The sequence below is a fragment of the Aedes aegypti genome, chromosome 2 (genome assembly GCF_002204515.2).
Source record: "Aedes aegypti strain LVP_AGWG chromosome 2, AaegL5.0 Primary Assembly, whole genome shotgun sequence".
Lineage (NCBI taxonomy): Eukaryota > Metazoa > Arthropoda > Insecta > Diptera > Culicidae > Aedes > Aedes aegypti.
In genome coordinates, this window is record NC_035108.1 from 123,553,643 (window position 1) to 123,570,897 (window position 17,255).

Sequence of the window (17,255 nt, forward strand, 5' to 3'; positions counted from 1 at the left end):
CTGGGAGAGCTCGTGGTTCATCCTTCGACAACACACACCGTTTTCTTGCACACCGCCAAAGAACGTCCTCAGCACCCGACGTTTGAAGACTCCAAGTGCTTGCAGGTCCTCCTGGAGCAGCGTCCACGTTTCATGCCCGTAGAGGACTACCGGCCTTATGAGCGTTTTGTACATGGTACATTTGGTGCGGGTGTGAAAATTTTTTGACCGCAGCTTCTTGTGGAGGCCATAGTAGACCCGACCTCCATTGATGATGCGCCTTCGTATTTCATAGCTAACGTTACAGTCAGCCGTCAGCAAGGTAGACGTACTCAATACTCGATCGCAATTGTGGAGGAGTGGATGAGCTCCAGGAAACTGGAATTGGCTCACCACAAAACGGAGGCTGTTGTTGTCAACAACCGAAAGTCGGTGCAGCAAGCGGTGATCAGTGTAGGCGACTGCACAATCACTTCGAAGCGCTCCGTCAAACACTTGGGGGTGATGATCGATGACAAGCTTACCTTCGGTAGCCATGTCGATTATGCCTGCAAGAGAGCCTCCACAGCTATTGTGGCACTGTCCCGGATGATGTCCAATAGCTCTGCGGTGTACGCCAGCAAGCGTAAGCTTCTGGCCAGTGTCGCCTCGTCCATACTGAGGTATGGTGGCCCGGCTTGGGGCACGGCTTTGAGTACCGATAGCTACCGTAGCAAGCTAGAGAGTACTTATAGGCTAATGTGCCTGAGGGTTGCGAGCGCGTACCGTACCGTGTCACACGATGCACTTTGTGTCATCACCGGTATGATGCCTATTGGTATCCTTATCATGGAAGACATAGAGTGTTTCGAAAGGCGCGGCACAAGAGGCATACGCAGGACTGCCAGACTGACCTCCATGGTCAAATGGTAGCGTGCGTGGGACAGTTCCACCAAGGGAGTGTGGACTCACAGGTCGATTCCGAGGTTAGATATCTGGGTCAATAGGCGCCATGGGGAACTAACATTCCACCTAACACAGGTCCTTTCGGGTCATGGATGCTTTAGACAATATCTACACCGTTTCGGTCATGCGGGTTCTCCCGAATGTCCAGTTTGTGCAGGTTTAGAGGAAACGGCGGAACACGTTTTGTTCGTGTGCCCGCGTTTCCGCACAATGCGTGACCGCATGTTTGCCACATGCGGTCGGGACACGACTCCGGACAATTTGGTCCAGAGGATGTGTGCAGACGAGTTTGGCTGGAATGCCGTTTCATCGGCTATCACCCACATCGTCTCGGAACTCCAAAGGAGGTGGCGTGTGGACTCGAGGAGTGACTAGTGCAGACGCTAATCAACAGGTGGTCCAAGGGTTCGCAGTCGGCTACGTAGGTCATACCGGTGCCCTACGGTCGAGATCGACCCTTACAGCGATTAAGTGGCCGCGGGAGAACATCCTGGTAGCGCTGCTGTCGTGGCGCCGGCCTACTGGGTGGATACGAGCCTCTGGTTGTTCGGGGCAGGTGGAGGCCCCTTCGTCAGCAATCCCAGCTGGTGCTAGCTGATAGGGCCTGAGCCTTCAGTAGGTCAAATTGCGAAGCCCGCAGTATCAGTTCTTGATACCTGCGGTGCAGCTGGGCGCGGGCTTAGTGGTCGACCCTGCCCGCCTTCAGCGGACAACGGGAGGTGAGTACCACCCGGGAAGCTGGCAATGCGCCAGCATGCTACCTTGGTGGACCCCCATAAGCGTGTCATCGATGTTCGTTGCTGCATGGCTACGCAGCTAACCTGGAGGATGCGATGTGCAATAGCCCCTCTCCGAAGCAATGCCTTCTTGGTGGTCCCGGAGAGACGAAGGGTTTGGCGGCAATGGAAATGGTTTAGTGGGTCGGGGGTGTAGTCCTGTTTACTGCTTGTACGTAGTAAATGGTCCCCAACCCCACACTCCCGGACCTCGGTCCGGAGTCTGTTGAGCAGATTATCCCCCCATTGCTTAGAAGGAAAAAAAAAAAAAAAAAAAAAAAAAGGTAGACGTACTCATCGACCACCTCGAATGTATCCTCGTCTATCGTAACACTGCTACCTAGGCGAACCCTGTCGCGGTCGGCCCCACCAGCTAGCATGTACTTTGTCTTGGACGCATTAACCACCAGTCCAACTTTTGCTGCCTCGCGTTTTAGGCGGGTGTACAGGTCTGCCACCTTTTCAAATGTTCGGCCGACAATATCCATATCATCCGCGAAGCAAACAAATTAACTGGATCTCGTAAAAATCGTACCCCGGCTGTTAAGGCTGGCTCTCCGCATAACACATTCTAGCGCAATATTGAACAACAAGCCGGAAAGTCCATCACCTTGTAGTAGTACCCAGCGGGATCCAAACTGGAGTGTTCGCATGAAACCTTTACACAATTTTGCACACCATCCATCGTCGCTCTTATCAGTCTCGTGAGCTTCCCGTTGTCCCATCCTTCATTGCCTGTGATCTCAGCGCCATTCAGGTGCTCGTCGAAGTGCTGCTTCCACCTTTCGATCACCTCACGCTCGTCCGTCAAAATGCTTCCATTCTTATCGCTGCACGTCTCGGCTAGCGGCACGAAGCCTTTGCGGGATGCGTTGAGCTTCTGATAGAACTTACGTGTTTCTTAAGACCGGCACAGCTGTTCCATCTCTTCACACTCCGTCTCCTCCAGGCGGTGTTTTTTCTCCCAAAAGAGGCGGGTCAGCTATTGCCATGTCCGTCTATAACGTTCCACGTTCTGCCGGGTCCCTTGCTGCAGCGTGACCGCCCGCGCTGAATTCTTTTCCTCCAGAAGCTGCCTACATCCCTCGTCGAACCAATCATTCCTTCGACTCCGTCCTATGTACCCGACGTTGCTCTTAGCCTGCATCGTTGATGGCTGCTTTCACTATTCTTCAGCAGTCCTCAAGAGGGGCTTCATCTAGCTCACCCTCTTCCGGTAATGCAGCCTCGAGGTTGCAGCGACATCCGGTTGCTTAAGCCGCTCTAGGTTATACCGAGGCGGTCGTCGGTACCGTACGTTGTTAACGACGGAGAGTTTTGGGCGCAGTTTAACCATAGTGGTCGGAGTCGATGTTAGCGCCACGATAGGTTCTGACGTCGATGATGTCGGAGAAGTGCTGTCCATCAATCAGAACGTGGTCGATTTGTGATTCTGTCTGCTGTGGTGTATCGGCTGTGCTGGAAGTAGGAGCTACGAATGGCCATATTCTTGGAGGCGCCGAAATCAATTAGTCGTAGGCCGTTTTCGTTCGTCAGCCGGTGGGCGCTGAACTTTCCAATCGTCGGTCTGAATTCCTCCTCCTGGCCAACCTAAGCGTTTAGATCTCCTACGATGATTTTGACGTCGTGGCTTGGGCAGCTGTCGTACTCGCGTTCGAGCTGCGCGTAAAATGCGTCTTTATCATCATCAGTGCTTCCGGAGTGAGGGCTGTGCACGTTTATTATGCAGAAGTTGAAGAACCGGCCTTTGAGCCTCAACTTGCACATTCTCTCATTGATCGGTCACCACCCGATCACGCGCCATCACTATTAAAGCTATTCCCAGCTCATGTGTGTTGCCGCAGCTCTGGTAGATGGTATGGTTACCTCAAACGTTCGCACCAATGATCCCTTCCAACACACTTCCTGCAACGCTACGATGCCGAATCCGCAGTCCTTCAGCACGTCAGCGAGTATGCGTGTGCTTCCGATGAAGTCCCTTTACGTCGCTTTGGTCTTCGCCGATTGTCCCGGTTCGTATTCTCTCGTTGATTATTCATTGCTTGATGTTTTAAGGGCTGGCTTGCAGGGCCTGACACCAACCCCCTAGATTTTCGGAGGACCATTCTCCCTAAATGTTCGGGGCCATAGTGCGCAGTTTAGCTTGGAGTCCTTCTCTGGCACTCGGACGATGATCAGCCGCCCCTGACATGGGGAACAGACGCTGTTGTGAGCCGCTCCTAACATGGAGTACAGACGCTTCAGGTTTGCAAAAGCAAAAGCAAAAGCAAACCCCCCCTTCCCTGTCAGCATACGACCAAAGTTCCCACCAGGGGTTGGTTACCCGATCTTCCCCAAGGTTACTCGTACCCCGGCCAGTACCGTGAGGAGGCAGGGATAGGAGTTGCTTGGCAGGAGGCTAAGAACCGCACAAAGAGGTCTATTTTATTCCTTCAGTTACGCGAGGCACCAATGGAACGCCATGCCCAGCCATTTACCAACCACGATGATACTCTATGCCCAGGAAAGTCGAGGAAATTTCCATTACGAAAAGATCCTGGACCGGCCTGTAATCGAACCCAGACACCTTCAGCATGGCTTTGCTTTGTAGCCGCGGACTCTAACCACTCGGCTTAGGAAGACCTCCAATGCCTGCCAATGCATCTTGGAGTTGGATTCCAAGCTGTTTCACCTTATATGTTAACAGTTATACACACCGAGACATTTGACACATCAAGAGTTGACATTTTAGCAACCTTAAAACGTCAGTACCAGCCAGCTTCAATATACTTTGTACAAAGACGAAATCATTCCAGAACATCAGCGACAATGAAGATTCATTCGTAGCGCCCCGGTGGCAGACCGGTTGACACGGCACCAGGAGGGAAGCATTGATGATTATGTGTGCTCACATGCCCTAGTAGAGCACTCCAGTCACGTTCTGTTGTCGTCAGATATATGTCGTCGTCAAATAGGAACCGAAAAGAACGTCTCTATTTTCCCAGCGGCGAGACGGTAGCAATGCATTCCATTCTATACTGTATTTCTAAGTCGGTGACATACTATGTAGGTGGCCTATCTCAGAGAGAAGGTGCATCATCATCAAACCCGTGTCATATGTATTTCAGCTGCCGGTCTGACGATGGTGGAGCAGCCAGCGCAATATTTTCTTCACTGACACAATCTCTCGCAAAGTAGCGAAAGCCATTGCCGTTTGCATCCAAGACAGTTTTATGGAGCAATGCTTTTGTCACCGATGCCATCGGCTGATAAAAATGTGATGATGAATTTATGGAATATTTTTACTATCTTTGAGGACATGTTGTACCTACTTAGGAATTAGAGGTTATAATCTTTCAACGTTTGTTTTTTACTTCCTCTTTAGGGCGTCACATCTCAACTGGGACAGATCCTGCTGCACCTAGATTCATGTACAAGGACTGTTTCATATTTTTCAAGAACTAGGTCTTAAAATCTACAAACGTAACAAGTGACCTTTAAGAATCTTGGGAACAACGATATTACCCATATAGGCTCATACAATTCAGTGGCACCAAGTTTCAAGTTCAACAACTATTCACGGTAGCCGCTGGTCTTCTGATGGTTTGCAAAATAAAGGTTTCAGTGTAATGTATGCATTTGGAAAAGCATTTCTATTTATTCCCCTATCCACAAAATGGGGGCCATCCAGAGAATTCTTCGACGCACTGTCGTCGTAAACTTCCGCTGCAAAGTTATGAAATATGTAGGCACGTGCATATAAATAAGTCAAAGCTATCTCCCCTTTGAAAGAGCTCTAGCGGACCTCCCGGCAAAGTAGCGCAACTTTTATCTATCCTCCCGATTCCCACCCAGTGAGATTGGAACTTTTCGAGGGAAGGTTTGGGCAAAAGAAAAAAACCGCAGCCGCATTTCGAGCGCACAACGCAAGATGCTTTGGGTCCTGGGTCAACAGAAACTTTCCAGGGGAGAAGTTCTTTCACCTTCGGTTGCTTATGCTTCGATGCTGGAATCTACCTTCTCCCCGAAGGGTGATTTCCGTTGGAAAACTTGCCTTTTGGGCACGTAAAAGTGCATAAGCCGGAAACATAACAGCCGTTCGTCCGTCGAATTGGATTGGGCCCGGAACGCGAGGAAAAGTTTTGCTTTAAAAGCGCATAGAAGAGCAAAGTTATGACCACAATGGGATTGGATGAGTTTTTTTCTGTTCTACTAGAGATGAAGGCTTTTATAAAGATTAATATTTTATGTCAAATTATTCATATTTTATAGAATCACTTAAATATTCTAAAAAAATACTACGTGCTCAGCCATCAAGCCTCATTACTTCATGATTGTGATCACAAAACTGTAGCTTTCTCTTTTCTTTTTCCATCCTAACAGTGATCTGCGGTTCAATCGTATCCACGAAGTGCCCACAGATGCGTTTGCCAACCTGGCCCACCTGCACACGGTTTTCCTCAGCGAGAACCAAATCGTGCGGGTCCAGCCGGGAGCATTCCGACAGCTGCCGTCGCTCAAGCATCTGTATCTGAACAAAAACCGAATCGCAACCATCGAACCTGGTGCGTTCGAAGCACTGGACCGATTGCAAAACTTGTAAGTACTATTTCATATCTTTTACTTTGGGGATTATATATTATATGGTGGTCCAATGGCTACCGCTTCTGCTTCAAAAGCAGAAGGTCATGGGTTCTATCCCAGGCCCGTCATTTTACTCGCACTTTGTAGTTTATTTTAGTTGCTTCTATCTTTCACTCTTAATCTAAGGCTTTAAAACTATAGCAGTCGCTATAAGGAGAAACGGACAAGATTTTTTTTTCTCTGGGACTGAGAAAAGGAGTTAAGAAGGATGGAGGGGCCGGCCTTTGAGCCCAACTATGAGGTCGCACCACGATTGAACCATATTCAGAGAGTGTAACAGTTCGTGGCATATCGCAATCGGAGAGCCCTTTTTCTTCTTTTTCTTGGCATTAACGTCCTCACTGGAACAGAGCCTGCTTCTCAGCTTAGCGTTCTTATGAGCACTTCCACAGTTATTAAGCTTTCTTTACCAAAGTTGCCATTTTTCGCATATGGGTGAGGACCTTGTTGCACTGCCAAAAGTTGGTTGAGCATCTTATCGTGTCGCGAGTTAATCTTTGAAAAGTGCTTGTTTTCTGTCAATTTTAAAACAAAAAGTGTATCCGGGTTGTGAAATGGAATGTGAGCTAATGGAATATTGTGAAATCTTTTGGTAAAAGTGATGAAAAAAGTTATATTGAGGGTTTCAAAGTTGATCAGAGTTTTTTTTTGTCTCTATGACAGACCGCATTGAGCAAGTAGGTGAGAGAGTTGCGGTGGTGTGTGTGTGGCTGTGCAGTTGGTGTTATCATGCAGGCTTCTCTGGCTGTACGCGTGCGCAAGTGTTTGCTGCGACGTGTATGGATCATTAAAATAACCAAAACGACCGCTACGGAAAGCATAGATGGCGCCACCGTAGTCTTGTGTGTTTGACAGAACAGCAATGCTGTCACAATGTTAAATCCCATATACAGTGGCGCCTTTGTTTTGATGCGGTGAGCACTTGCAAAAACTACCTTCAATGATCCATTGGAGCTCAACAGCAGCAGAGAAGAAAACTGCCCTTCTACGCCTACTCGTACCATGAACACCGTGCGCATCAAACGTGATTCTCGTGCGTGGGCAAGTGTAAGTGAATCTATGCGGTATTGAAAAAAAATGTCATGATTTTTAGTGCAGTGGAAATTTAGGCGGTGGGTATGCAGCAGTTGGGCCGTGGGAAAAGTGTCGATTTCTTTAAAAGTTCCGAAAAGTGATATTTTGATATGAACAAAAAACAATGGAATAATCGGGTGTGCACGGCTTGGTGTTGGTGTGCGTTTCGAAAATGCACTGGAATGTCGAGGCCAGCTAGACGGCTTGGTATTTGGATTGGCAAAGCTTGGATTTATCGATGGTAGAAATCGTGTGTTTGGCGGTTTTCATGAACCATAACCGCATCAAACTGAATAGAACAAAAGAAGAAAAATTATAGAAGTTTTGAGAGATGGAACGTTTGTAGTGTGCGTGTATTTGGGGAGAACGAGAAAAAACGTAAGGAAGCGAGAACTGAGAGTGAGTACCCAGATTGGGAATGTGTTTGGGGAAAGTGTATATAGAATGAAAAGCGAGAAAAAAGAGCTGCATACAACGATGTTGTGTTAGGGTGGAACTAAGATAAAATATAATAATTGTTTGGAATGATCGGTGACTTGAGTGGGATCAGCAACGGAAGGTTTATGGTAAATGTGAAGTGAAGAAAGATTAAATAGAGGTGCTTTGCGAAGACCCAAGCAGTCCGATTCATTTTCGCGCGCTCTGAGTGTGTTTTCGATGGCTTCGTTCGATTGGGTAGTACTTTGCGAAGGCCAGAGTAGAGCGCGTGGTCTTTTGATTTGGTTGCGTGTTCCGATGGAACGCGCGACGGAATCAAAACAAATCGTGTTCGGTTCACGTCATTCGACTGTGGAAAAAAAATCGACAATAGTGCGTGGTCTTTTGATTTGGTTGCATGTTCTAATGGGACGCGCAATCGTGTTCGGGTCGTGTTGATCAAGTGTGAAAAGCTTCGTGTTCAGCCGAGGATGAAGTACTTGTGAGATCGTTTCATGCTTATGATAATTCATTTTTATCGTTGATATAAGTAGCTTTTATTTTATTTTCAAACAAGCTATGAATGGTTCGTCACTACAAGTGTCGACTTTTTCGCGTATAATTTAAACTTAATATACCATTATGTTTTTGTCATTGGTCAAAATAACCTTTAACCATAATAAATGTCGACGTAAGATATTTTTTTTTGTTGCAATGTAACCATTATAAATGTCGACGTAAGATAATTTTTTTTTGTTGCAATGTAACTTTTTTTTTAATTTTATTTTACTTTTCAAACATACTTTGAATGGTTCATCATTACATGTGTCGACAATACCCTTATTTCTGTTACATACACTTTTAAAATACACAATCCTTTCTGTCTTCGTCATTACTAAAAATAACCTTTGAATAGTTCGATATTATGAATGTCGACTTTTTTATAATTTCTTTCAATATATTTGCTACTGCGATACAAAAATGCAACACTAGTTTTAAGTTCCGTATTTTCCCTCCTAATCCATGGATCGCATCACCGACCAAAGGTGACTCCCAGATCTTTTTCCTCCCTCACTAACCACACCTGTCCCGTAATGATTGTGGAGATGCAGAGGTATTCTCGGTCTTTAGAAGCAACGATCATTACACAATAACGTTCCTTACCCTTCCCAACTGACTGTAAGGACTTGGCCGGCGCCGTTATTGATCAATAATATGAGAGCTGCTAAAATTGCACTTCGAGAATATGCGGAAAATCCCATCCCTTATTCATTTGGATCGAAGTGCAATTCTTACCGGTTCGGATCAATCACGGAGTAGCAACCATTGACATGTACAGTCAGTTTATGCTATGCATGCTATGCAAAGTTGCCATTTTTCGCATTCGTATATCGTGTTGCAGGTACGATTATACTTTATGCCCAGGGAAGTCAAGGAAAATTCCATTACGAAAAAATCCTGGTCCGACCGGGAATTGAACCCAGACCACCTTTAGCATGTCTTTGCTTTGTAGCCGCTGACTCTAACCACTCATCTAAGGAAGCCCTATTATTGTTGATATTCAGGCTCTTGTTTGATACGTGGCAAGAGCAGCAACTCTCACAGACTACAACGGTATCGAGGCATTCGGGTGAGTTACGTTTTGCATAAAATTGGTAATACCTTTCATATTATCTGGTATTGCAACCTTAAGCAACTTAAATTAAGTTATTGGAACATCGATCACCCCTTTGGTTGCAAACATAGCACAGAAAATAGAAAATATACCGTTTTGTCTCAAATTCCGAACAGACTCATATTCCGAACACTCGGTTTTTGTATGGCGATTTGGTTGATATGTTTCACTGAAATATGTCATCAAATTACAAGGAAATGGCAGTCAATTGCAATTCAGTTTTAACGTCTTCCAATGTATTTTATACCTCGCAAGTAGTGATGATTCTCTAGTTCGAGACCAGTAAAACCAGCTCAGTAAATTTTATTTGCGAAATTATTTATTTGAATACGATTTATTCACGCTGTTCGAAATTTGAACCAAGGTGTTCGGAATATGAGACAGAATTAACACAGTGTTCGGCATTTGAATCAAAATGTTGTTCCATACTCATACGTAAAAACAATACTAAAACTAATTAAATGAACATTTTTACTGGTACACTCAACAGCTAACAGTTAGGCTTTGCGAAGAAATTAAAATTTACGCAAATATCAGCTAATTTATGACAATCAGATGCATTGGAAGTCACTGTCGGCCTTAAGTGTTCGGAATATGAGTTAAAACGGTACTAAACAAGTTCAAACAAGCAATTTTATCGGCACACCCAACAGCTAACAGTTAGGCTTTGCGGATAAATTACAATTTTCACAAATATCATTTAATTTATGCCTGTAAGATGCATTTGAAGTCACTGTTGGCCTTAAGTGTTCGGAATATGAGTCAAAACGGTATGCCTCTGTTTCTTGATCAGAATGAGAATGAGTCAGCGAATGTTACAAGTATTGGCACAAAGTGATCGGCGCCAAACAGTGAATGTCTGTCTTTTTTTTCTTTCGTGATTCGTGGCTTATCTTCCACGAACGATAAATATCATGCGTGTTGTGTGAATGCAGGCGGATAATTGGGATGAAATTATGACTCGTGTGTCAATGATCGTTAAATTTTCCAAAGCCAGCCACCCAAGGTATCTAGAAGGGAGGTAGTCCAATATGTTAGATTTCCCATTTCGCCATTTTGAAATGCCAAGTGACAACTAGCGAGTTTGTTTTGGTTATTTGGATCGTGACAGAATATTCCTTTTACACCCATATGTGTGTGGTATACGTGGCAAAGTGACTGAATTTCCTTTACTGTGTAATGTACTGATATTAGAATGAATATGAACTTTAACTCGTCGAATACAACTGTCACCGTCAGATGGCAACACCGTGGCGCATCCTATCTTTCAGAACACAATACGATACGCATTTTTAACCTTCAAGCTTGTAAAACAGTTTCCAATGGAAACATCTCTGCGATTCAAAACACCTAAATACTACACTAATATTTGATTCGCGACAAAAAAAATCATCAATGCTACAGGAAATTATCACTTCACTGTACAGTAATACCTCGATATAACGTAACTTGATTTTTATTTTCATTACGTTATATCGAAGCAAAATATTTTTTTTCTCAATTTCGTTCAACATGTATTGTTCGATGAGAAAATAAGTCTTAAATTGATGTTATTGACCTAGCAGGCATTTCTCGTCTTTCCTACATATTTTTTAGATATTTTCCCGTGTTTAATTGTTTGTATTTTTTTACATTTTATTGCAGTAATCCTTAAAGAAATGTAATCAGGAAAAATATTTGAAGGAATCCTTGAATACTCGGAGAAACTCTAAAAGAAATTCATAAATGAGATCTTCTAGAAACCTTTAACTTGAAGCGTCGCACGGTTTGCCACCGTCAGAACCACCTCGCTGCCGTTGTGAACGAAAAGCGAGATTTTTTCAACAGTGTTGTACAAAATACAACAGCGCGACGACTGAAGTGTTAAAAAAGTTAATGTTGAGCAGTTCATGAACATTTGAGGCAGGCAGTTATGAAACTTCAGGATTTTGCTATGAGAAGCTCGGGATAAAACGCTTGAAATAAATCCTTTGGTGAATTCTTGACGGAATTTTTGAATTAACGAACTCTTTAAAATGTTTTTTTTTCAGAATTTGTGAAGGAATCACTATAAAACTCCATTAATAACAAGAACTATCCTTGAGGGATTTTCAATGCAAAAGTTTCTGAACGAATACGTGGTGGGATTATCGGCAGAATTCTAGGACAGTTCTCTGGAAGATCTGGGAAACTTGCTCAGTTTTAGAATTACTTGAAGAACCCAATGTGTCGGGGAGCTTCCTTCGCCCAAGCCCCAACATCGAAATGGGTGGTAGTTTGTCCACGGAAGGCGTTTAAAGTGGGGGGTCGATCCAATATTTCACATAAACACATAGTTCCGTAAAACACTACACGGTTCAATTACATTTATTCACATATATTTACAGTTAAAATACATTCCACAATTATATAGGGTAGAAGCACCGGTTTTGGCCATACGCCAGTTATAGCCATAGTGGATTATACACCGTTTTTCATTGCCAATCATCATGAAACTTTTTGTGTTCAGTAGATCACATCCATATGATAGAGCTACATTCATTTACTTGTCCAAATTGATTTAAAACATAAAAAACAATTCATTTTCCTTATAATTTTAACTCCCATACGCCTAATTTGGCCATGGCACTCCTAATTTGGCCACTCTCATGAGAAATCAATGCAATTGGCCAATTTAGGTACCGAAGTTAAATCTCCGGCCGAAACTGGTTCAATTGGCCTATATTGACCAACGGGATTTTCAAAGCAAAAAAATGGTTTTAGCTCAGTTTTGATATTTCATACACATAATATGGATTGAAAGCTTGCATTTGACATATTTGTAGTATAAAAACGGCTTCCCATTTTATTTTTATTGACATTTTCTTTTAGGCTGGCCAAAACCGGTGAGTTCACCCTAATATATACTGGGATACATGGGTCTTCCCTGACCGCATGTTCCAATGGGCTGAGCCGAAACTAACTATGGAAGATCTATTTCTGGGTTGAGTCCTTCTTAATCATCGCTACTCCTTTTATAAATTGAAAGAGAATGAGCGTTTCCTAAAATTCCTCACTTCTACCGCAGGCGTATGTAGGATGGGTAACGCAAGTCCCAAACACAATGAAAAAAGAATCATTGAAATTCCTGATGGAATCAATGAAGAATTTCGTTCCACATAGAATCCTTGAAGAAACATAAGTAGTACATAGAATGGTTATTGCATAAATATTTGGAGAAAGTTCTGCAGAAATTCATAATGAAATCGCTGAATAAATTCCGAGAAAAATGTTTTTCAGGTTTTTGAACGAATGCCTGTACGATTTTTTGGAATAATTTATAGATCATTCCAAGAATTATAATTTAATTATTCTTTGAAAGAGCTACTGGAAGAATTCATGAAAAATTCCTGGAATAGTTTATGAATCTCTAGACTCCGAAATAAATTAAGGTATCGTAGGCGGAATGGTTTGAAGAATTCATAGTTGAATCCACTTTATATCCTGGAGAAATACTTGGTGATTTTTTTTTATCAAAGGCACATTAGAATTCAAAGATATATTAAAAAAAAAAAACACTACAGTAAAATTTCGCACTATCTTTAGGTAGGCTTCGTTTCAATTGGGCTCCCGTTAGGTGGGCTATAGCCCACTTAAAACGAAGACAACCGTCCATTTTTGACATAAATCTCGATTTATCAATGTTGGTAACCCTGAATTTTTATTGTATTCTCAATTGTGACTGCTGAAAACTCAGCTCGATTAGTGAAAGTCTTTCACTAGGTGGGCTACCGGTTCAGTGCAACGAACAAAAGCTGACTGTATTGGAGAAATTCAAAATCGTTAAATTTAAAATTCCTAGAATCCGGAATTCCTTCTGGAGAAATTCCTAGAGGAATGTTTGGACTATATCTTGTTGGAATTCAATGAGAACTTTCTGATAAAATTCCAAGGAATTCTTGAGACGGGAATCCATTAAGTCTATACTGACCAAATGTTCCTAGAAACTTTTGGAGGAAACTTTGAACTCGCTTTGAAAAAAAGAAAAATCTTGTTGTAATCCCTGGTACCATTTCTGAGAAAAATCTCAGAAATTTTTAAGCATAAATATCAGAAGGGTTAACTAGTAGAATTTCTGGGAAATGCCTGTTGGTATTATTTTAAGAATTTGTTTCAAGTTTTATATATGAATATCATGAGAGTTTAAGATGGTTCTATAAAGGAATCTCTGGAAGCATCCTCAGAATGATTCTAGTTGATGATCCGTGGATAAATTCCAGAAGAAACATCTAATTCTTGGAGACATCATTTGAAGAATAGCTGTAAGAATTTCTAAAGCAATAGCTAAATATTTCCTTCAGCATTGAAACATTATATATCAACTATACACGCAGCGAACTGGACTATCGAATTTCATTCGTTTTGCCTTATGAAAGGTGGAACGATTATTGCAATACGAACGCTTTATGTATCGTTTTAGCATCACTCCACATCAAGGCGTCGGTGGGCGCGTGGTGTACGCTTGGGCCTATCGATCGCAGGGGTTTTGGTTCGATTCCAGGTTGCCGCGATAAACGTTTTTTGTTTTCAAATTCTGGTTTCATAAGACAAATTTATGAATTTCAATCCGATTTCTTGTGGCAAATTTTCATAAGGGGTTCCTATGTTTATCGATAGTTCATTTGCCTGAGTGTACGTTAACGTATATTGCCACGTGGCAGCGCGGCTCGGCGACACATAAGTCTAATCTGAGTTTGATCTAGTCTTTTTGAATGCAAAGTCTAAATCAATGATTATTAAATTTTTCATAGATAATTGAAGTGAGTAGCAGGCTTGGTTCCAGCGGGAGCGTAAATGCAACAAAAATAATGAAGAATGGTGTAAACAAATGTACAGCAATGACAAAATGTTGGTATTAACATTGAGCTTATTGCTCACTCGATATTGATTTATGACTGATTGAGTACCACTTCTAGTACTGCATTTGGTCCCTCGGTAGTGCAAAAGGTACCGTAAATTCGGGTGTAATTGATCAGTAGGGTGAAATTGATCACCGTGTCACACGATTTTATTTCTTACTAAAAGAGCACCAAGCTCATTGCAACTCATAGTAAATGAACGTTGTTTGTCTTTAATAATGTCTAATTGTGTATAGTGAAGTTTTTTGTGCCACAGAATGTTTATTTCTATGAAAATAATGTAAAATTCTAGAATCAAGTTTGGTGTGAAATTGATCATCATCTATATACTTCTAGTTCTAAACAAGGATTTGGACATGGTGTAAACCTGAAAGTTTGTGAGGATGCTAACAATAAATCTCCAAAACAGATTTTACTATCAAAACTCTTACCAATTTGCTCGTTTTGTTGAAAAATTCCATTTTCTGCAACAAAGTAGGGAAATCCTTTGGAAATTGCCTACATTTAGGCGTTTTTCGCGGTATTCTTGAAATTTTATTATTGATTATTTCCATATATATTGTCTTGTTAAGAATTTGGTAAGCAGATTTGGATTCAGGAGGCCCAAATTAAGTATGTAAAATTGATTTCGAAACTAACAATAATAACATTGACAAGTGATCAATTTCACCCCGAAATGGGATTCCCCGATTTTTAATTTTAGACCAGATTTTTGGCACTAACATCACATTTGTTCAAAAATTTCGGTACATGAGCCAATTAGGTTCACCGTCGTACTTGTTTTCCTGCATTTAGTTGTATGATATTGATAACAGTTTAGAAAGCATACCAAGAAAACAGTGAAAAATGATCAATTTCACCCGAAATTACGGTACCCAAGTTTGACAGATCGCAGTACACTTTTCACGGCATTCTAGATTACCTTATGAACCATAAAATTTTGGGCAACTGCAAGGGACATGGAGGTCTTTAATTTGTCTTTGGTATGACTGTATTTATGTTTGTTGCAGTACACATTCCCTAACAATCCCATAGAAACGGTAGAGTGGAAAACAGTGTAGGGGAACTGGGGGTAAAATGAACACCCTAAGCATTTTTCATGTTTTCTTGCTTATGAAGCTGTCATATTCTTTTTCAATTGCTCAGAATTGAAGAAGGATGTTTATGCTATGTAACAAGTTGAAATATTGTGATGGAAATAGAATTTTATCAACATTATTATTATTTTGAAAATTGCTTTCCACAGAGTCAATGTTCCAAACATGTGGGTAATATGAACATGTAACGGGGGTAATATGAACATATACTTGGGGGTAAAATGAACATACAATGGGGGTAATATGAACATACACTGGGGGTAAAATGAACACATGCTGGGGGTAAAATGAACATGTAGTGGGGGTAAAATGAACACCATTCAAATTGAACGGGTTGTGACATGATTCTCGGCATCTGGTACATGATCAATGCATAATTCACAGATATTCTGGAATCAATGGAACGTTCAGCTGCGACCATTTGGATGGCTATCCATTACTGTCTTTGTATTTCTTTCGGAAAACTTTTGGAATCTGATATAAAATCTGGTAGTATTCGTCCTGCCATGGTGTTCATATTACCCCCATCTCGAGTGGTTCAGTGCTGGGAATGGTAATAGTAGTAGGCTTGACTTTTCGCGAAAATCACGTGGCTCTCCCAGTACAGTAGTTCAAAAACGTGAATCTCATCAAGTAGCCTCTGTTGGGTGCACGAATTTTCTAAATCATGAGTGTCATTGAAGGCTCTAAATGCGGGAAATGCAGGGGGAAATAGAACATTTTTCTACAGTAATTTCGGGTTGCCCTTAGCAACGGGTGTTTTGCAATTTTCAAGGCATTTGCCTACAGCAGCGATGGGCGTGAGTTTCACTGGCCTCGCTGACTGTGATTGGCTTTGTTTGGCTACTGTAGAGTGAGTTTCAGATTTTTTCCCAACCCTGCTCAGAATACAGCACGATGAAGCTCCGAGGACGGTTATCCATTAAAAGTGACCCCCATGTCGTTGGAGCAGAATTAATGGTATGTGGCAGTATGACTTCGATGGCATCTGGATTCGGATCCTTGAGGGGATTTGTGGACGATTCACTGGGGTTGGAGATCCCGAGGTGTCCAGCTAATGGCTACATTTTAGCTGGGATCGGACATCCGGAAAGGATGACCTGGGGGCTCTAATGTCGGTAGTTGAGCTGAGGATTTTTCGCGGAAAAATCAACTGATCCGCTGGTTTGTAACTACCCATGGAGGTCGACACGTCATGGGGTATCGACGTCCATACGCCTCGGCTAGCTCTCCTTGGAATTCACCTTAGGGTGGGCTTTAGACCCGGGACGACTGAGAAACCCTACACTTACCTGCCAATAATCGGACGTTCAAAAGGAAAGGCCAAATAAATTAGAGGGATACTCTCTCGCAAACAAAAGTTTGGGAAATCAATCAAATTTGTTCTATAAATCTATTGTCATCTGTCTGTCTTAGCACCTCACTTCTATTATGCAATTCTAGAGGAACCTTCGGTTAGCTTGTTGCCTGCTTCCGATCCCGAACTTAAGTGCCTGAGATCCCGTCTGATGATCTTTACTCTCCTTTTCCAAATCCGCCTATTCATCCTCCTCCCTTTCCTCTCGTTCCTCCTCTCCCTTCCTCTTCACAGCATTCCAGGATTTAGTGTTGTTATGCACTTTAAACATTTCAAACCAAGGGGAATGCAATGATTTCTTCACTGGGTTTTGAATTTGAGTTTCGCCTATAGCAGTGGTTCTCAACTTAATGTTATTTTCTATATATCTTTAATTACTAACAATCCGATTAAGTCAAATACTAACGATAGGATAAGATTTATTTATTAAATAAC

General features: G+C 42.4%; 1 protein-coding gene across 7 annotated transcripts in view; it reads left to right on the forward strand.

Moving 5' to 3' along the window:
• LOC5575117 (peroxidasin) overlaps positions 1 to 17,255 on the forward strand; it is a 519,729-nt gene that overhangs the window by 262,069 nt on the left and 240,405 nt on the right. For all 7 annotated transcript variants that reach the window (XM_021842192.1, XM_021842199.1, XM_021842193.1 and 4 more), the window contains one exon: positions 6,063 to 6,278. In XM_021842192.1, the coding sequence (XP_021697884.1) occupies positions 6,063 to 6,278 (216 nt within the window). The remainder of the gene's footprint in view (positions 1 to 6,062; positions 6,279 to 17,255) is intronic.